The sequence below is a fragment of the Polyodon spathula genome, chromosome 5 (genome assembly GCF_017654505.1).
Source record: "Polyodon spathula isolate WHYD16114869_AA chromosome 5, ASM1765450v1, whole genome shotgun sequence".
NCBI lineage: Eukaryota > Metazoa > Chordata > Actinopteri > Acipenseriformes > Polyodontidae > Polyodon > Polyodon spathula.
The window spans coordinates 12,218,422-12,237,748 of NC_054538.1; the positions used below are offsets into that span (position 1 = coordinate 12,218,422).

The 19,327-nt window shown below is 36.4% G+C and overlaps 1 protein-coding gene and 2 pseudogenes across 1 annotated transcript in view; all 3 read left to right on the forward strand.

Annotated features, from left to right (window-relative positions):
- The first annotated feature begins 6,127 nt into the window (after window positions 1-6,127).
- Window positions 6,128-7,833, forward strand: LOC121315367 (annotated as a pseudogene).
- A 2,459-nt stretch (window positions 7,834-10,292) lies between these two features.
- Window positions 10,293-11,870, forward strand: LOC121315368 (annotated as a pseudogene).
- A 2,241-nt stretch (window positions 11,871-14,111) lies between these two features.
- The window catches only part of LOC121315562 (scavenger receptor class A member 5-like), a 79,406-nt gene continuing 74,190 nt past the window's right edge, over window positions 14,112-19,327 (forward strand). Inside the window, exons 1-2 of the mRNA XM_041249760.1 lie at window positions 14,112-14,478; window positions 17,485-17,615. Coding sequence (XP_041105694.1) covers window positions 17,495-17,615 — 121 coding nt within the window. The 5' untranslated portion in view covers window positions 14,112-14,478; window positions 17,485-17,494. The remainder of the gene's footprint in view (window positions 14,479-17,484; window positions 17,616-19,327) is intronic.

The window sequence follows — 19,327 nt, forward strand, 5'->3', positions numbered from 1 at the left end:
AGAGAAAGGAGGGGTTGAAAAAGAGAACTAGTGAGTCACATTCTAATATTTTTGGAAATAAGTTATATCCAATTAATTTTGAAGGTTATGCAGTTTTTAAAAAGAGTTGACCAGATCCTTCTAGAATATATCATTAACTCAAAAGATAAGATTGATAATCAAATTTAACTGGGCCTCCTGATGTATTCAATGGAGGGAAAATCCTATATAAGTCCAGAGCAAGACTCCATTCAATACCATTGATCTTGATGTTGCAAGCTGACGTGGTCCATGCCCTGAGGTTGTCTGACTGATTGTTGTTTGATCAAATTCAGAAGTCTCTGCCTTTTGAAGACAGTTATTATTTTTCATATATACTACACTACACTTCCATATACGGGAAGGTAAGCAAAGGGAGGCAAAATGAGCTGATCCCTGGAGCCAGCATTACACTTCAGCAATCAACACCAGAGAGAAGGATATCTACATCATCAGATGAAAAACAATGCAAATGGATGGAGATGCAGATGGATCACATTAGTTTATTGCAAAGCTACATCTTAAGTTCAACATCTACTCTCATGTAATGGAAATCATGAATTCATATCTCTTATATTGGATGCATTGCTATGAGGTATAGAAATTATGTGTTAGTTTTAAGAGTGATATATTGAACACTTTAGACTGTAGTGGTGGGTGTTTTCGTTTTTTGCAAGGCATGTCTGTATTACTGTTAAACCTGTAAAAGCACTGGATCGCCCAGATTGCTTATTACTTGGGATTTAAGGTGGTGTGTGCAACCAACTAATCCAATTTTTAAAGCATTTAATAAACCAAAAAAAGAGCATTACTACTGCTCTGATTCGTTAAAACATCAAATTAAATTAGCCTGTGTGATTTTTCTTGATTATTAAAGAGTTGACTGGATATATAGCATGCCCAGTGCATGAACAAAACCACTTACAGGAGTTTAAAACATCTCTGTCCTCCTTAAACTTCTCCCAAGTTTAAGAGTGTGCTCAGAACACACACACACACACACACACACACACACACACACACACACACACACACACACACACACACACATATATATATATATATATATATATATATATGTCGCTGGTGCTCCTGCGCTATCCCCATTCTTTCCAGCTTGCAGTCTGTCAGTCTCAGAAGTGCACGGCCTGCGAGTTTCATGGTTTTCAAACATGAATTAATTCCCTGAACATGTTGTGATGCTACTTTACTGGCACCAACTACAGTGGACACATTAGAACAACTGATAAAAAAACTGCATTAAAATAACTAAAATATTTTTTGAAACTTTTTTTTTTACATTGAACCCATCAGAGAATGTAAGAGAGATTACCTGATATAGCATGATTCACAATTGCAAGCAGAAAGGAAGTCTGACAACAAGGAAACTGCAGCCTCACCCAACCGTGCACCTCTTGCACTGTCTAGAGGGACACTCTCTTTTTGCAGTCCACACTGGTTACTGTGGGCTGGAGCCTGTCCTTCATGTAAAGAAGGATACTTGCATTAGCTTTTTTAAATACATACGCTCCTCATTGTACACAAACACGACACCCAGCACCAACATATCCCATTTGAATGTTTTGAAATTTCCAGTAGAAATAAATATACCTCTGTAATGACCATTTCTGTTGCAAATGTCCTACATTTTGTTATTCTGAAATGAAGGCTGAAGAGAAATACAAAATTCTAATGTATTAGGTAGTTAGCTTGCTTTATCCATACCTGTAAAAGAAAGGTATCTATCTGTATTGCGATAGGTGAACATATGGACGGGGTAAAAGGATACAGTAAAAACGGGCAATAAAAAATAAGGTTATTTCTACCTTCATTAAATTCCTAATTTTCTCTCCTCTTTCGTGACTAACAGGGCTATTCACACTATAGGGTTTATTCACTGCATTATCTAAGGTAAAAAAAAAAAAAAAAAAAAAAAACCTATGGAATTGAACACTACCTTTCACACTTAAGTATAATCATTGTGAAAACAGGTTCGACTTTTTAGAAGAAAAATGCAGTGATCACCACCCTGTCCTGCTAAATGTGGATATAATCTAAAGGCAATGTGGATAAGGTGCAAGCTGCTGTACGGTTATTGCTCAGAAGAGAAAGAAAGAACTACACAAATGTGTATGTATTTGTATAGTATATTCTACAAATTCTGTTGTATTTATTTGCCTAGTTATTAAATTCAAGAGGTAATGTCAGATATCTATTGTTTAAACAAAATTAGAAGTACAGATAGGACTACCAAACGCAATCATTTCAATGCATTCTGATGTGTTTTTTGTTTATTTTTATTTCTCAGATACCTTGTTACCGGCAACTCCTTCACAACCATAGCACACAGCTATAGAATGGGTACCTCAACTGTGCATGGAATATATGTAATGGACCGTGGTATCTTTTTATTCAATGAATCTCTTTCAAATCGTATCAGAAAATGAACAGCTGTATCATACTTTTTCTTCAGTGAACTAAAATAAAATAGCACTCACTAAATTACATTACTCCTCAGCTAACCTAAATAAACTAGCACTCAGTAAGGTACCTGTGTTAGTCTGAAACTCGAAAGCTTATGTTATACCAAAAACAGATCTGTTAAATACAGTACTCTAGGCTATAATGCAACTGGTAATTTACAGTAATATGCGCTTGATGTAGTTTTAACTGAAAATAGAAAAGAAATGTACCGTAAACCGTGCATGACCTTTGTGTTTGTCTGTCATGTCGAGTTTTCTTTTACAGCCTAATTGTTTTAACAATTATATATATATATATATTATATATATATAGATATAATATATATATATAGATATATATGTATATATATAGTATATATACGTTGTGCGACACAAAGACTATGAGAGCTGCTTTGCAATGTGATCTGATTTTTTTTTGTCAGCATTTAGTTTTTTTCTGTTAACTTCTGAGCCAGCATTCCTTCTAAAGGTCAAACTTGAGAAAGTAATTATTGCATTTTTGGCACTGTGATCAGATTCTAAAAGTGTTTTCTTACAGCTTTCTTCAAACGCAAATACTTAAATGCAAATACTTAAATGCAAATACTTTTACAGAAGGCATCAGACACAATTGCTGGGTCAGATGCTAAGGAGTTCTATTGTAACTTTACAGTGTACAGATTCTATTGTTTACTGTTTCCCTTTAAGATATACACTTGACATTTTGGCATTATGTACAGTTTATGGCTAATGATTTGACGCTCTTGGTTTCTATTTTGCTAGTGAAGCTTACTGACCTGTAACATGTGCTCACTTGTGTGCTACATCCATTAAAGGATCACTAACTGTTTTCTTACCTACTGAAAACAAAATTAGAAAGCAGTCAGGAAATAATGCAGTGATTTTTTTTTTTAATAACGGCTGCATTTTGTATACAGGTTAGGCAGAATACTAGGGTAACAGCATTGTATATTGTATAACATGACTTTTTAAATGCTAAGAATAGAGAGAGCAATCTCATTGGCTAACAAGTGTTCCAACCTATGCAGATAATCACGGGTGCTGGATTGCTTAGAGGTGCTTGTTTTCTGTTCCATGTTTACCTACATTGTGTAGAACCTTTTGTTTTGTGAAGTATGTTTTTATTAGTGTTTTCTCTGTTTTCTTTTATGTGTTTATTTGATTAAAAGTGCACATAAGCGCTTTGACAGCTGTAACTTCTGTGTAGAGTCTCCATTCTTGGTCTAAACACCATTGCCAGTGACGTTGTCCTGTCACAGACTTATGACATAGAATCCACATCTGGTTTCCAGGAATGCTGTGACTCCAATTTAGGGGTTGTGGAGTAAAGACTGAGGATTCAGAAATAGTGGGATTTGCGGGTTAATCTGCCACTCTGTTATAACTGTATGAACAGTTAGTGGTGTCAATTCCAAACAGTAGTGTCCAATGTTAAAACATTAAGTAGTTCATTACTAGCTCTCTGCTGACGACAATTTAGTTTTGCACTTCCCCAGTATGGACTGCGGTCTGCTTGGAGGAAGCATTTGTATACCATCTCTATTAAAATTGTCTCAATCGCATAACAACCATAGAATTGTCGGTTTGAGCCTCAGTTCTCCCTAGTGTTGCATCTAGCCTAAACTTGAATGGGAGACTTACAAAGAGCAACAACTTTGCTGATGTATGGGGTGATCAGAATAGGGAATGTATTCCCCTTTGACAGAATTCAACCAGTGATTCCATACGAAATTCAAGTAACGCCCTTTTGTACGTGCAATGCAATCGATACTGTTTTGTCAGTAAATTTCTCTCGCAAGCCGTCCATTCATATTTGCCTTTCACTCAGACTGGAAGTGTAGCAAAATGTACAATGAAACCGTACAGAACAGCACTGTTAGTATGACTGAGTGAAAACAAGAGAGGCGCACTCCATCACTATGGCCGTACACCATCAGAATGGAGTGAGGTAACCAGTGGAGTACCACAGGGATCAGTATTGGGTCCTCTGCTATTCGTAATCTACATTAATGATTTAGATTCTGGTATAGTAAGCAAACGTGTTAAATTCGCAGACGACACAAAAATAAGAGGAGTGGCAAACATTGATTCAGCAGCAAAGGTCATTCAAAATGATCTAGACAAGATTCAGAACAGGGCAGACACATGGCAAATGACATTTAATAGAGAAAAGTGTAAGGTGTATATTAAAGAAGGACCCTATGAAAAAACCTAGGAGTCTTTGTTGACTCAGAAATGTCTTCATCTAGACAATGTGGGGAAGCTATAAAAAAGGCCAACAAGATGCTCGGATACATTGTGAAAAGTGTTGAATTTAAATCAAGGGAAGTAATGTTAAAACTGTACAATGCATTAGTAAGACCTCAACTTGAATACTGTATTCAGTTCTGGTCACCTCGCTACAAAAAGGGTATTGCTGCTGTAGAAAGAGTGCAAAGAAGAGCAACCAGAATTATTCCGGGTTTAAAAGGCATGTCATATGCAGACAGGCTAAAATAATTGAATCTATTCAGTCTTCAACAAAGAAGACTACGCGGCGACCTAATTCAAGCATTCAAAATTCTAAAAGATATTGACAATGTCGACCCAAGGGACTTTTTCAACCTGAAAAAAGAAACAAGAACCAGTGGTCACAAATGCAGATTAGACAAATTATTATGCAATAAAGAAACAATAACAAGACGTTATCTATTACTAATAGAAGAGGAAGTCAGAGTTCTTTCCTTTAAATCCAACATACAGTAATTATAATTATCACAGACAAAGAAGATCCTGGAGTGCAGTGAATTCCCCAAGAAGCTCACTAGTAAGGAGAAAGCGGCTTGGAACAGCTTTGTCGCAGTGGTTCGGGGCTTCCTGGGCAATCACAAGGCCGAAAACTATGTGGAGCTGGTTCATACTCTGGTGAAGAACTACGGCACAATGCGCTGTAGGATGTCCCTCAAAGTCCATATCCTTGATGCTCATCTTGATAAATTCAAGGAGAACATGGGAGCATACTCGGAGGAGCAAGGCAAGTGCTTCCACCAGGATATACTGGACTTTGAACGCCGCTACCAAGGACAGTATAACGAGAACATGATGGGAGACTACATTTGGGGACTGATTCGTGAAAGTGATTTACAGTATAATCGTAAATCTCGAAAAACTACTTCTAAATCTTTTGTAGTCGTTTTTGTATTACTTTAGTATAAATACATGTTAATTTGGATTCATATGTTGTTTTTTTCTGACTTTATGTGAACGAAAAGACACAAATTCACCCGTTTTCTCATTGGAAATAGGTAAATTTCAACATATCACTGTCCTGGTCACAAAAGCAAAGTTTGTGGGGAATAATAGCCATTTTCTTTACTTTTGAGGCATATGCAATTAGGAAATAACACTTACTACCCAGGAACAAAAATTGTTTTACATAGTGTTATAATAACACAATTGCACCACCTCATGGTAAAATGTGCAATGACACCTCTCTCTCTCTCTCTCTCTCTCTCTCTCTCTCTCTCTCTCTCTCTCTCTCTCTATATATATATATATATATATATATATATATATATATATATATATAATTACAGAACATATAGTCATTTTATTCTTTTTTCTTCGGCTCTACATAGAAACACACAGCAATGGTTCTTCGTAAGGGTAAGGCAAAGAAGGAAGAACAGGTGATCAGCCTGGGACCTCAGGTTGCTGAGGGCGAGAATATTTTCAGAACCTGCCACATCCTCGCTTCCTTCAATGATACCTTCGTCCATGTTACTGACATGTCTAGCAAAGAAACAATCTGCCGTGTGACTGGTGGTATGAAGGTGAAAGCCGACAGAGATAAATCCTCTTCTTACTCTGCTATGTTGGCAGCTCAGTCAGGATGTGGCGCGTGTCACTGCCCTGCCGATCAAACTGCGAGCAACTGGAGGCAACAGAACTAAGCCGCCGAGACCAGCTGGTGCCCAGTCTGCACTCCGAGCCCTGGCTCGTTCTGGTAAGACAATAGGACGTAACGAGGATGTCATCGATCCCACCAGACAAAGGGGCATTCAGAACAGAAAATAGGAGGCACTTTTTTACATAGAGAATCGTAAGGGTCTGGAATCAACTCCCCAGTAATGTTGTTGAAGCTGACACCCTGGGATCCTTCAAGAAGCTGCTTGATGAGATTCTGGGATCAATAAGCTACTAACAACCAAACGAGCAAGATGGGCTGAATGGCCTCCTCTCGTTTGTAAACTTTCTTATATTCTTATGTTCTTATCCTAAATACTGTCTTTAAGATTGGCCGTTTGTGATTAACATTGTAAAATTGCTATGAAAAGCTACAGCAAGAGTTAGTTCTGAGACCACCGCTGTAATGTAACTTTTTGTGTTTGGTAATGAATAGGTCTACATATGATTTACAAGGACACAATGTGCTTCTAGCGAGATTCCAACGTTTATTTTAAAGCTAAGACTTTCCTTTAGTTGAAGTGAAGTGAAAGCGCTTATTTATTTTAAAAACGCATTTCGGCGTTTTGAATAAATGTGAACATACTGGCTAGCTGGTATAGCTCTGGGCGCCGCCATCTTGGGGAGCACGTACATTGACATTGGGCTTTATCATAGCCGTGAGCACACTTAATAGTCCGGGGGGGGGGGGGGGAATAATGTTTAAAGCAAGGGAAATTACCTTAACATTTTACTTAAATGCAGATACTTTAACAGTTATAATACTATACTTTATGGTGTTGTGGATTAGACCTGAGGAGGGGCTAGTGATAAGGGAGGGTATAGTAGGACTCATTTTAGGGGAATAGATTTGAGACTCCAGCGAGGCTAGAGTGACTGAGTAGCTGTGTAATCAGTGCAAAATATCTGTGTTAAATACAGGCCTGTAGATTTGTTTGTTAAATTATTTGTGTTGTGTTTCATCTGTGAACTCAATAAAAAGCTCACTTTTGGTGTTTTCATCTTGACTTTCCTGCCACCTGTCATAGCAACTTTACAAGCACAATAACATCACAATTCTCCTATGATACAAGCCATGACCTCCAGAAACAATCCTAATTTCAGGTAACAGAAATGAATCAATGATATATAAAATGACTTCAAATAATAATTTGTCATTTTATTATTATTAATAAAGTGCTCAACCCAACGTACAGGCAGAAACTGTGTCAAGAACTGTGTACTTTGTGCTTACCAGAGCTTCTCTGCCATTGTACAAAAAGCCTGCCTCACTCAGATGAGAAGTGATAGACCTCAAGTATTGCCTTATGTTTATAACCTTCTTTACACCACGGGCATCAGTCTTGAACCTGCAGCACCCTCAGCGTCTCTTTCCTTGGACTCCTGACACGCTCCACTATTGTTAATAAAATCTGGGCTTTTGTTAAGACGAATAAAGGCAACACCTTACTATTACACCATAACACTGTACAGATTTGGTTGACACTGTCTGCCTCCAGAACATTTCGAACAGTTGCTGCTGTTTGCCATTTGAGTTTCGATCAGGCTCAACATGCCCTTTAGATATTACACTCCAACATGTAATATCTTGGCTAGACTGAAATTGGATTAAAGTGCTATCTGTTGGCTGTTTTTTTTTTTTTTTTTTTTTTTTTAGTGCTCCATTACTTGCTTTATCTTATTGTTTATAAAATGGCTATTTACCAACAAAGTACTTAGCTATCACATGCATTTGTTCTTGCCCAAATAAGCTGTGACATTAACAATATTTTTCATGTGGGCAATGAAATTCCCTGACAAAAAAAAAAAAAAAAAAAACTTTAAGGGATGGATTCAATGGAATTAAAAAAAGAACAATACAAATAATGTATGCTGGTATGAAGGCCCCATCTGTACAATATATATATTTTTATTTTAAATAAATGTAGTCTGAAGCAGCATGTACAGTAGAGTAAAACCTGTACAATCCAGCATTGCTTGGGACCGGAACATTGTGTTGCATGAGACAGTGTGCTGAATTAGTGTTACTGTAAAAAAAAAAAGGACTAGACTACGTTACCTATAAAAAGGTAAAATGACAAAACTATTTGAACAGACTTAAAAATCCTACAGTTCAACAAGGTTTGAAGTGTTTGTTGAAACAATGCACATAAATTGTAAGGTTAAAAAGGATAAAAAGCAAATATTTGTCTTTATCTTGGCTGTATGATATAAAACTGATATTCACATACATTAGTGGTACTCAATTCTGGCCCCTCAGATAGAGTCCCCTCCAGGTTTTTACTCCAAGTAGGTTATAATCAATTGCATCTGCTAAGAGGCAGTTAACTAATTTAGGGCCTGATTGGAATAAAGACCTGGACTGGAATTAATCTGGAGGACCAGAATTGCGTACATATGACATATATGGTACTGCAGTCCGAAAATTAAGCTATTACAGAGACAACTGACTAATTTAGGACCTGGTTGGAATAAAGACCAGGACTGGAATTTATCTCAAGGGTCAGAGTTGAGTACAACTGCGTTGTTCAGTAGCACAGTATAGAGACATAGGTTTCAAAATGATTGCTGTTCATTGTCAGCACTGAGGTCTCCTCACAGCTGCAGCCCAGTGCAGACACAACAGGGGTGCTGACTAATTGCTCATGTTTAAAAGCAGGAGTTTCATTATTAACCAAAATTAAGGGGCGCTATTGGCCAGTTTAGGTTTTGTTGTTATTGTTGTTCTCAAAAGGTGATGACTTTCTGGTTAACAGCAATGCCAAATACATTGTATAGAAGGTTTATAATTTTAAAAAAGGTATTATACATATACAATGCAATAAAGAAACAATAACAAGACGTTATCTATTACTAATAGAAGAGGAAGTCAGAGTTCTTTCCTTTAAATCTAACATACAGTAATTATAATTATCACAGACAAAGAAGATCCTGGAGTGCAGTGAATTCCCCAAGAAGCTCACTAGTAAGGAGAAAGCGGCTTGGAACAGCTTTGTCGCAGTGGTTCGGGGCTTCCTGGGCAATCACAAGGCCGAAAACTATGTGGAGCTGGTTCATACTCTGGTGAAGAACTACGGCACAATGCGCTGTAGGATGTCCCTCAAAGTCCATATCCTTGATGCTCATCTTGATAAATTCAAGGAGAACATGGGAGCATACTCGGAGGAGCAAGGCAAGTGCTTCCACCAGGATATACTGGACTTTGAACGCCGCTACCAAGGACAGTATAACGAGAACATGATGGGAGACTACATTTGGGGACTGATTCGTGAAAGTGATTTACAGTATAATCGTAAATCTCGAAAAACTACTCACTTCTAAATCTTTTGTAGTCGTTTTTGTATTACTTTAGTATAAATACATGTTAATTTGGATTCATATGTTGTTTTTTTCTGACTTTATGTGAACGAAAAGACACAAATTCACCCGTTTTCTCATTGGAAATAGGTAAATTTCAAAATATCACTGTCCTGGTCACAAAAGCAAAGTTTGTGGGGAATAATAGCCATTTTCTTTACTTTTGAGGCATAAGCAATTAGGAAATAACACTTACTACCCAGGAACAAAAAATGTTTTACATAGTGTTATAATAACACAATTGCACCACCTCATGGTAAAATGTGCAATGACACCTCTCTCTCTCTCTCTCTCTCTCTCTCTCTCTCTCTCTCTCTCTCTCTCTCTCTCTCTCTATATATATATATATATATATTTTTATATATATATATATATATATATATTATACAGTTGTTGGGCTTTTTTGTATTAAGGAGCAATTAAATAATATTTATATACTAGATATATGATTATTACTACTGTTTCGGCTCTACATAGAAACACACAGCAATGGTTCTTCGTAAGGGTAAGGCAAAGAAGGAAGAACAGGTGATCAGCCTGGGACCTCAGGTTGCTGAGGGCGAGAATATTTTCGGAACCTGCCACATCCTCGCTTCCTTCAATGATACCTTCGTCCATGTTACTGACATGTCTAGCAAAGAAACAATCTGCCGTGTGACTGGTGGGATGAAGGTGAAAGCCGACAGAGATAAATCCTCTTCTTACTCTGCTATGTTGGCAGCTCAGTCAGGATGTGGCGCGTGTCACTGCCCTGCCGATCAAACTGCGAGCAACTGGAGGCAACAGAACTAAGCCGCCGAGACCAGCTGGTGCCCAGCCTGCACTCCGAGCCCTGGCTCGTTCTGGTAAGACAATAGGACGTAACGAGGATGTCATCGATCCCACCAGACAGCACCCGCAGAAAGCGTGGGCGTCGCGTGCGTCGTCTGTGTCGTCTTTAAAAAGTTCTGCTGCTATCAATAAAAAAAATAAAATTGGAAAACAAAATAATAATAATTGTTATTATAATCATTTATATGATAATCATTTTTCACATGCAAGTGGTGTTCCATCGTTTACCTGTGTGAGAAATACAATCCAGCTTTCTTATCATTATATCATAATCGTCATTATCCGAATTATCATACAATCGTCATCATACAATTGTACCAGAATTGTTCTGCAATTGGTGTTCTGAAACCAGCACTGATGTAGTGTTATAAAGAGGTACATCGTAACAATGTGGTACACGTACCAGTATTTGACCCATGTAATGTTAGAAAGTGATATGTTGTCACATTGAAAGTGGTAAGCTGTGAGATTTTGGTACAGGTGCAATCAATTGTGATGTGATGTGTTTAGAACATGGTGTTATGCTGGTAGATTTTGGTACAGGTGCAATCAATTGTGATGTGATGTGTTTTCCTACTGTCAAACAGAGGTACAATTTTACAATAATTATGCATTGTTTTTTTGCAAACCATTAAATTATACATTTATTTGCAAACAAACTGGAAACAGAATCAATTTCTCTAAAAATAAAAACCAATTCACGATGAACAAGACAAAATGAGCCCACCACAAAGTTGCACAAGTAAAAAAATGTACAAAGACCTAATGTACTGCATATGATAAATATTTGCATTCTATTCTCTTAATGGCAGAAAAAATATGATAAATTCAATTACATATAATAAATTCAGTTAAAAAAGACAAAGATCAAAAACAGCACAATGTACCAGATTTAAACGGGAACTTCCGTGCTTTCTTAGAGGAAGTTGTTTAGAAGTTGTTTGGCATGTGCGAGCATGTTTCAATGAATTCCAACCAACAAAACAAACGTGGGGAGATTGATCAATTTCTGATTATTAAATCATGCAAAACACATTAGTAAATGTCTTAATATATTTACAAGAAGACTAATATATTTGCAGCAGAGTAAGAGAATGATAAATTATATTGGAAAATCAATACATTTTTTTTTTAAGAAAACTGTTGATCCTTCTCGTGTGTGTTACTCTCTGCTATTCTCCTTTCAGAAAGCAGATTAAATTCACCTGTCCAACAATTACAGCAAAGCAGATATAGGAACCACAGATCCAAATATTTGTACAAAAGTTAGCAATAGTTGTTATACCTTATTAACTCGGGATCAGTTATTCAAACAGTGTTTCTGTCCACATGTACACGGACTGAAATCAATGCAGCTTAGGGTCAGGCATGAAATATGAACCACGCTTTGTTAAATGGTATCAGTTTGTATGGCCTAAGTGAAGGGTCATTTATAGTTCTGTTAATGGTAAGTTCAGCTGCAGGGCAGACTTTGTTTCTCCATGGCATATATAAACTGCTTACTGCATATACATTGGTCAATTAAATACCATTGTTGAATTAAATGCACTTGGCAGTAAAAATGCCTGAAAGTTGTAATTGAGTAAGTCTGAGGCATTTGTTTTATTTTGCATTTCACTTAGTTTGATTAGTTTAATCCAACATCTACTAATTACTCTATGAGAAATAATTAGATTTTTGCAATTAACAGCAGAATAACTGTGGAGCTTAATGAAGGCCCCAAAATATAATTTCTATCATGACTATCATTTCTATCAATGAAGCTGGGCTTATCTGCAAAAGGTGCCCTGCTGGCACTCACAATGTCAGAATCCTAATCAAATGTAGATCGTTTTCTACAGCTGATAGAATTCGCAAAAAATGTCTCTCAACTATGTATAGGGATTTAGAAACAATATATTTTGCAAAAAAAAATTAAAAAGAGATTTCTGTTAAAGAGGGTTGAGTATTAATTACTAAATTAATGTACAAAATACATAACAACAATTCAAAGTATCTTTAAAATATATAGGTTTTGTTTGCAGCGAAAGTTTGTTAACAGATGTACAACTGCATTGTGAAATAGATGAGGGCTATTAATGAGGAACAGTCAGATTGAGACAGGGTGTCAAAAGGGTATATGGTGAGGGGGTCCTATTTCTCTATACACACTTAGTTGTGCTGTTAACACAGCAGTACTCAACTTTGGCCCTTGAGATCAATTCCATTCCAATCAGGTCCTAAATTAGTTAATTGCCTCTTAACAGCTGCAATTAACTACACTAAAACCTGCTTGGAGTAAAAAGCTGGACTGGACTAGATCTCAAGGGTCAAAGTTGAGTACCACTGTGTTAATGTTTGAGAACTCTGTTGTATAGAAATATGAAAATGTCACGGTACAGAGATTCAATTTCATTGCCTGTTAATTTGAAATCCAATTTGAATAAAAATGAATGAAAAAACAAATACTGGAAGTGATTATTTTTTATTTATTTATTTATTTATTTATTTTCAACGGAGTGTCATAAACGTGTATTGTAAAACAAAATTTTAAATATTTATAATGCCAGTGTATTATCTTCTTTAATTGTTTCTGGTACAAAATAGGGCACTTCTTGTTTCTTTTTTATACTGAAAGTTTGCATTGAAGCAGGATTTGGGGGGAAGTTGCAAGCTTTCTAATGAAGCCATCCTTAACTGGCTTTAACCAGACTTCAGTAAATCAGCATGTTACTGCTGACTGCATGGTGAGATGTAGCCTTTTGGAATATTATTCTCACAGATTAAAAGGGACCAAGATCAGGGACCACAAACGCTACACCCTACACATTGTTTGATTCTGTCCATAAGGACAATGTGGCTGTCCACCGCTGGTAAAGTATTTGGTTTCCTAACATGAGTAATTGTGACAATCAAAGAACATATGGGTCATATCTTTTATTTATTTATGCTTTTGTTTTTATATATATATATTTTTTTTTTTTGTTGATTTGTCTTGGCAGTGAACTTATGGAAAAGTAGCAGCCTAAATTTGTGTCTTGGCATCCTGAGCACATAGCAATTTACCACATTAGGAAACTTGCCATTTGTAATATCACTGCAGGACATACACTGCGACAGTAGTATATGTACGTTATTAGATATGCGGCGGACACGTCAAAAGAGCACCAATACATTTTTGAAAAATATCCAACAAAAACTGTCTGTACCAGTATGCTTAAAAATGCAGTACGTTTATTGATTGATCTAAATTATATTTTACAGTTTTACATGTTTTATTAAATTCTACAGTTTCCAGTCATAACATGGATTTTACACATTGTCATTCCATTGCTTTTTTTAATATTAAAGAATATGCTAAAAAGCATCTCCACAATACAGAACACAAATGTAATTGTACTTAAACATAAGAGGGCGCTATCACAAAAACAAAATACATTTAGTGAAACATCTACCTAACTAATTGTATACATGCCAAAAATTGTAGGGTTGGGAAATGTTGCTTCAGAAATACAATACTTATCTAATTAGAATCACTGAAGATCCTGAAGATAAACTGCTTCTTAAGAGCCGAGGAAAACAGACCCCCGAGGATTGGTTTGCCACAACCTCATCATTTGCCGAGTTCCAGTATAAGAATATCTGAAACTAAGGCAAACTTTTCTACACTTGCAATCACTGCTCTGTCTCAGCTAATCTGACGCTTGTCCATGCATATAGTGTTCTTGTTATTAGCTCAAAGGAAATAACTGGGATGAAAAGGACTCTTCGACAAGGAAAGGTGTATACCCATAAGAACTTAAACATGCAGTGTTAATGCAAAGAATTCAAAGACGAAACAAAACACCGCATTTGATTTAAGAAGGTAAGTGTCAAAACTTCAAAGTCGTGTTTTCCAAATTTTGGATTAGATCTGTATTAATAATGTATTAGGGTAAATATAGCATCTGGATTCCAGTTAATATGGCGAATAACATTACTCTAGTTTCAAACTGCGGTCTGAGTTCTTGTTCAGGACGCATTGGTAGAAATGTGACACTTGTTTCAACCACTTCAAGGAATAGATGTGTTTCATTTAAAGGTAGTTTATCTGATGAAATGCATTCAGTCATAGTGAATTTGATTATATTGACTGACTAAAATTGTATACAGTAATTCTAAACATGTTAGATAATAATAATAATAATAATAATAATAATAATAATAATAATAATAATAATAATAATAATAATAATAAATTCAATGACAGCTGTATCAGGGATCCTACAGCGTTGTCGTTGATAAAGTGAACTATGTAAATGTATTGGACCGAGACGGTATTGGCACTATAATGTACTATGTTATTTATATTGGACTTTGAGTCTCAGATCAATGTATGTTTTATAAGAAAACATAATAAGAACCTGCTCTATAAAAGTCTGCTCTTATTTTTTGTAAAATATACTTTATATATTTTACACTGAGATATATCACAGTAAGTATTAAAAAAAACACTGTAAAATGCAGCATGTTGTACACAGCATGTTTTGTAATGGACTATAATAATAATAATTTAAAAAGTTGTAGAATGTGTACATATATAGATTGCCTTCCTTAGCAAGGACTTCTCAGCAAAGTGGTCTACGCTATAAATTTTATTGCAGGGTTTGAGATTTGATGTTGTTAAAGAAGCCAACAACAGTCTAGAACACGTTGTTGAAAATCAAGCTGTGTATTATTCCACACGAATATACATTGAAAGCATTGTCAATGGGACCCCAAAGTCACCAGTCCACCAGCCTGTAGTTGTCTTTGGAGATATTGCCTTTGAGATGCATCGTATAGTGGTAGTTAATTTCACAGGTGCAGTGTGAAGTACTGTACAGATGCTTAGACAGGTGTCACTGACAACATGACATTTTGTGGTCACCTAACTAAAATCTAAGGTCTGATATACTATGTCATCTGATCATGTGGCAACCTTTGGTTCAGCTTTTTCACACAATATTGCCACATTTTCTCCGTTCCGCCCTTTTCACACTTTTAGATAAAAGGGGCAAAACAAAAGGGTTCAGCCATTTACACCTTTTTTTAAAAGACTGTGGAGGCATGGGGTGGGGTTTTATGTTACGATGTGCAATGTACTTTTCTTATATATATATATATATATATATATATATATATATATATATATATATATATATATATATATATATATAATATTGCCACATTTCCATACTTTTTTTTCTTAATACCGGAGCTTCCATGCTATGTTACTCTAGTTTGCTCCTAGGAAGAGATATATAGATACACTCAAATCTGATAAGTCCAAGTACTGATAATTCAGTTTTAGGCTATTCAAAGCTATACCTGAGAGAACCACTTCAAAGTTTTTCCGAATAAAGTCTGGCCTTTTGTAAGGGCTTGGGTTCAGAGGTGAAAGTAAGTATTTTTTTTTTATTTTTTTTTTTTTTACTTATGCAACTTTGCGGTGGGTTCTTATTTTGTCTTGTTCAATATGATTTTCTTTTTCTTTTTAGAGAAATTGATTGTTTCCAGGATAAGTTTGCAAAAGAATAACTATAAATAATGGAAAATATACCTCTGTTTGACAATAGGAAAACACCCATCAGATTGCAATTGATTGCACCTGCACCAAAATCTGACAGTGTACCACTTTCAATGTGACAACGTACCACATTCTGACATTACACGGGTCAAGTTTTGGCATGAGTACCACACTGTGATGATGTACCATACCAGCTTACTTTCACCTCTGCTTGGGTTTAAGTAATCTGGACTTGAATTTGAAGCTGGTTTCAAATGTAGATGTGAATGTATCTGTGTGACAAATCATAACCCCCACAAGTGGCACTGAGATTCAGAGGTTAAACAGTGTTGTTATAGTATCTACAGAACACTTTGATACGCCGATTGTATTTGCATTTCTTTTTTTAAAAAAAGCCAAAACTGCCAAACAAAAAACAGATAATCTTTCAAGGACATGGGAACAATGAAATGTGTGTGGGAATGATACTGGTTTCTTGAATGTAATACGACTCATTTATATGCAATATGAGACATCTAGGTGTGGTAGCTGCTTCTTGAATACTATCATACCCTTGCTTAATCAGCTTTAAGTTTTGATTATCAATATGCTTAGGATAGTATGTACTTAAACATTTGCACAAATATAACAGCATGCGTATGGAAAGAGCAAAATGTCCAAACACAACAGCTTTTATGCAATGTGGCATAGATGCAAAAGACGGACAGTTTCCAGATCTCTTTTTTTCTAAAAAAGGAGCCTGTTTTTTTATACTACATTGGTGGCTATTTCCAATTTTTTTTCTGCCAGACATTGTAATGTTCTTGATAACAAACATATTGATTTGCAGTATTTTTAATTTAGGATTTGGAACTGCTTTTGTGGATGGCAACTCAGCATTAAGGCTTTCCCTGTAACTAAGACACAAGATGGCAGTACAATAGGTCTAGATCTGTTTAAAACGTATGGTACTGACACACTCAACCAAATTTTGTTATGCTTTGCCTAGGCATTTGTTACAAGAGTTATACAACACAGTGTGAATCTAGGTTGTGGTGACACCTGAGCTACTGGAGGCTGTGTCTTGGGAACAGCTTGTCCAAATTTGATGGACCTATGGGCGTTTCTAGATGATTTTCCAAAAGTTGTGCATGTAGGTTGAAATGACCCTGAGGTATTTATGATATTAGATAGACTATGATCATGGCAGTCCCAAGACTGTACAGTATGTGGTTCAGTATGCACTGTAGAGTATTTGTAGACAAATGAGTGATAGATTTACAGTTTTTAGTTACACTAACAGACTTTCAAAAATGTGACACTTTATTGTATTTTGTTTTCTAGCAGATACTAAATGGAGAATAAGGCTATGTACCTGAGCTCTTATGAAGAGCGGGAAAATGTATCTTTTTACGAAGAAAGTTTTGATGGAGTCAATAGCAGAAGCCTGTCCAAGCTAAATCTCTGTGAAGAAAGTAAGTAACCAACGATATTTTTAGTATTTTTATTAACTGAAGCCTTTCCTCAAGCAAGTCACTACTTGCATGAATGCTGCTTGGAAGAGATATTTTGACAAACAAAATCATACCATTTAGGCCACTTACTGGCAAGCCAATATAACTTGCTACCTAGTTTGTCTAAATATGTTTCACTACAGTGATTTTTCAAATTAGGAAATGTGGACACCAGTCATAATTGAAAGTACCTTCATGTTAAACAAATTGTAAATATCATGGAAGATGAGAACGTTGCTGGTATTTTGACAAATATTTTCTGGGCTATGCTACACTGGCACAGATGGTTGGAAGATCTGTGCACACCAGATTATTCAGAATAATTTTTTAAACAACGCTGGTTGCTAGTGTAGGCTGAATGCAATGTTGTTATTAGCATCACAGCATCATTCCATATATTTCAGCTTGTGTTTTACAAACCCTTGTTAACCTCCTGCGAAGGGGAAGTAGCAGAGGTGGTCATAGGTACAGACACTCTGCATTTTCCATAAGTCTGGAGATCCAGTCAGCACAAGTTATTGAGAATGTCAGATTCTGGGCTTGTGTGGGGTGCCTGTTTGTCTGTTCATACTTCAGTCCATCAGCATGTCACGCTTCCATATTTCCATGAATCTGTAGAATTGCTTATCCAATTGCCACGAAACTTAGCATTATTATAACATTACATAGCTAAATACTGTTCTGTACAGATTGTTGAGATATGTGACAGACTGCAGTTCAAAAAAATATACTTTTATTATAAATCAACACAAAATAAAAGTGCACAAGGGCAATGTGGCAGACTAGCGAGTGGATAGAGGCCCAGAGACAGTCTGTAGTTCAAAAAAATAATTATTTTATTATAAATACACAAAAAAAAAGGGCACAAGGGCCAAAACAAAGCAATTTAAACACAAAAAGAAAGACAAAAAGCAAAACTAACAAAAATAATAATGTCCAGGCTGGGCAATGCCTTCACTGGATTTATCAAAGTTCAAAAAAATCACACACCAAAAAAACCCCACCAACCTGCTTCCTCAGCTCCCTCCTTCCAAATGAGAAGCAGATGCCTCCTTTTATGTCAGGTGGCTGGGCGCTGATTGATCGTTAATTAAACTAATCATCTAATCAACCCCAGCCACCTGAACACAATGAACCAAGGCAGGTAGGGGAATTTAACCCCATCCCTGCCAATTTCTAAAGAGCAGAGCTGTGCTCTGCCACAGGCAATATAAAGATATTTAAACAAATAAAACACAAAACTTACAAAAATAAAGATTTCCAGGCTGGGCAATGCCTTCACTGGATTTAGAAACACCAACCCCAACCCCAACACCAACACCAACACCAACACGCTTCCTCAGCTCCCTCTCCCTAATGGGAAGCAGAGGCCTCCTTTTATGTCAGGTGGCTGGGCACTGATTGATCGTTAATTAAGCTAATCAACTAATCAACCCCAGCCACCTGAACATAATAAACCCAGGCAGGTAGGGGAATTTAATCCCATCCCTGCCAATTTCTAAAGGGCTCTGCCACAATGTATATCGCTGAGCAGTAAGGTTGCCCTCAATCTGCACCAAAGGTGTTCTTGTGCTAAAGGAGCTTCCCGCCCACATCACACTTCCACCGTCCCACCTGTCGGCTTGAACAATGCAACAGTCATCATAACGCTCACCACAATGTCTCTACTCACA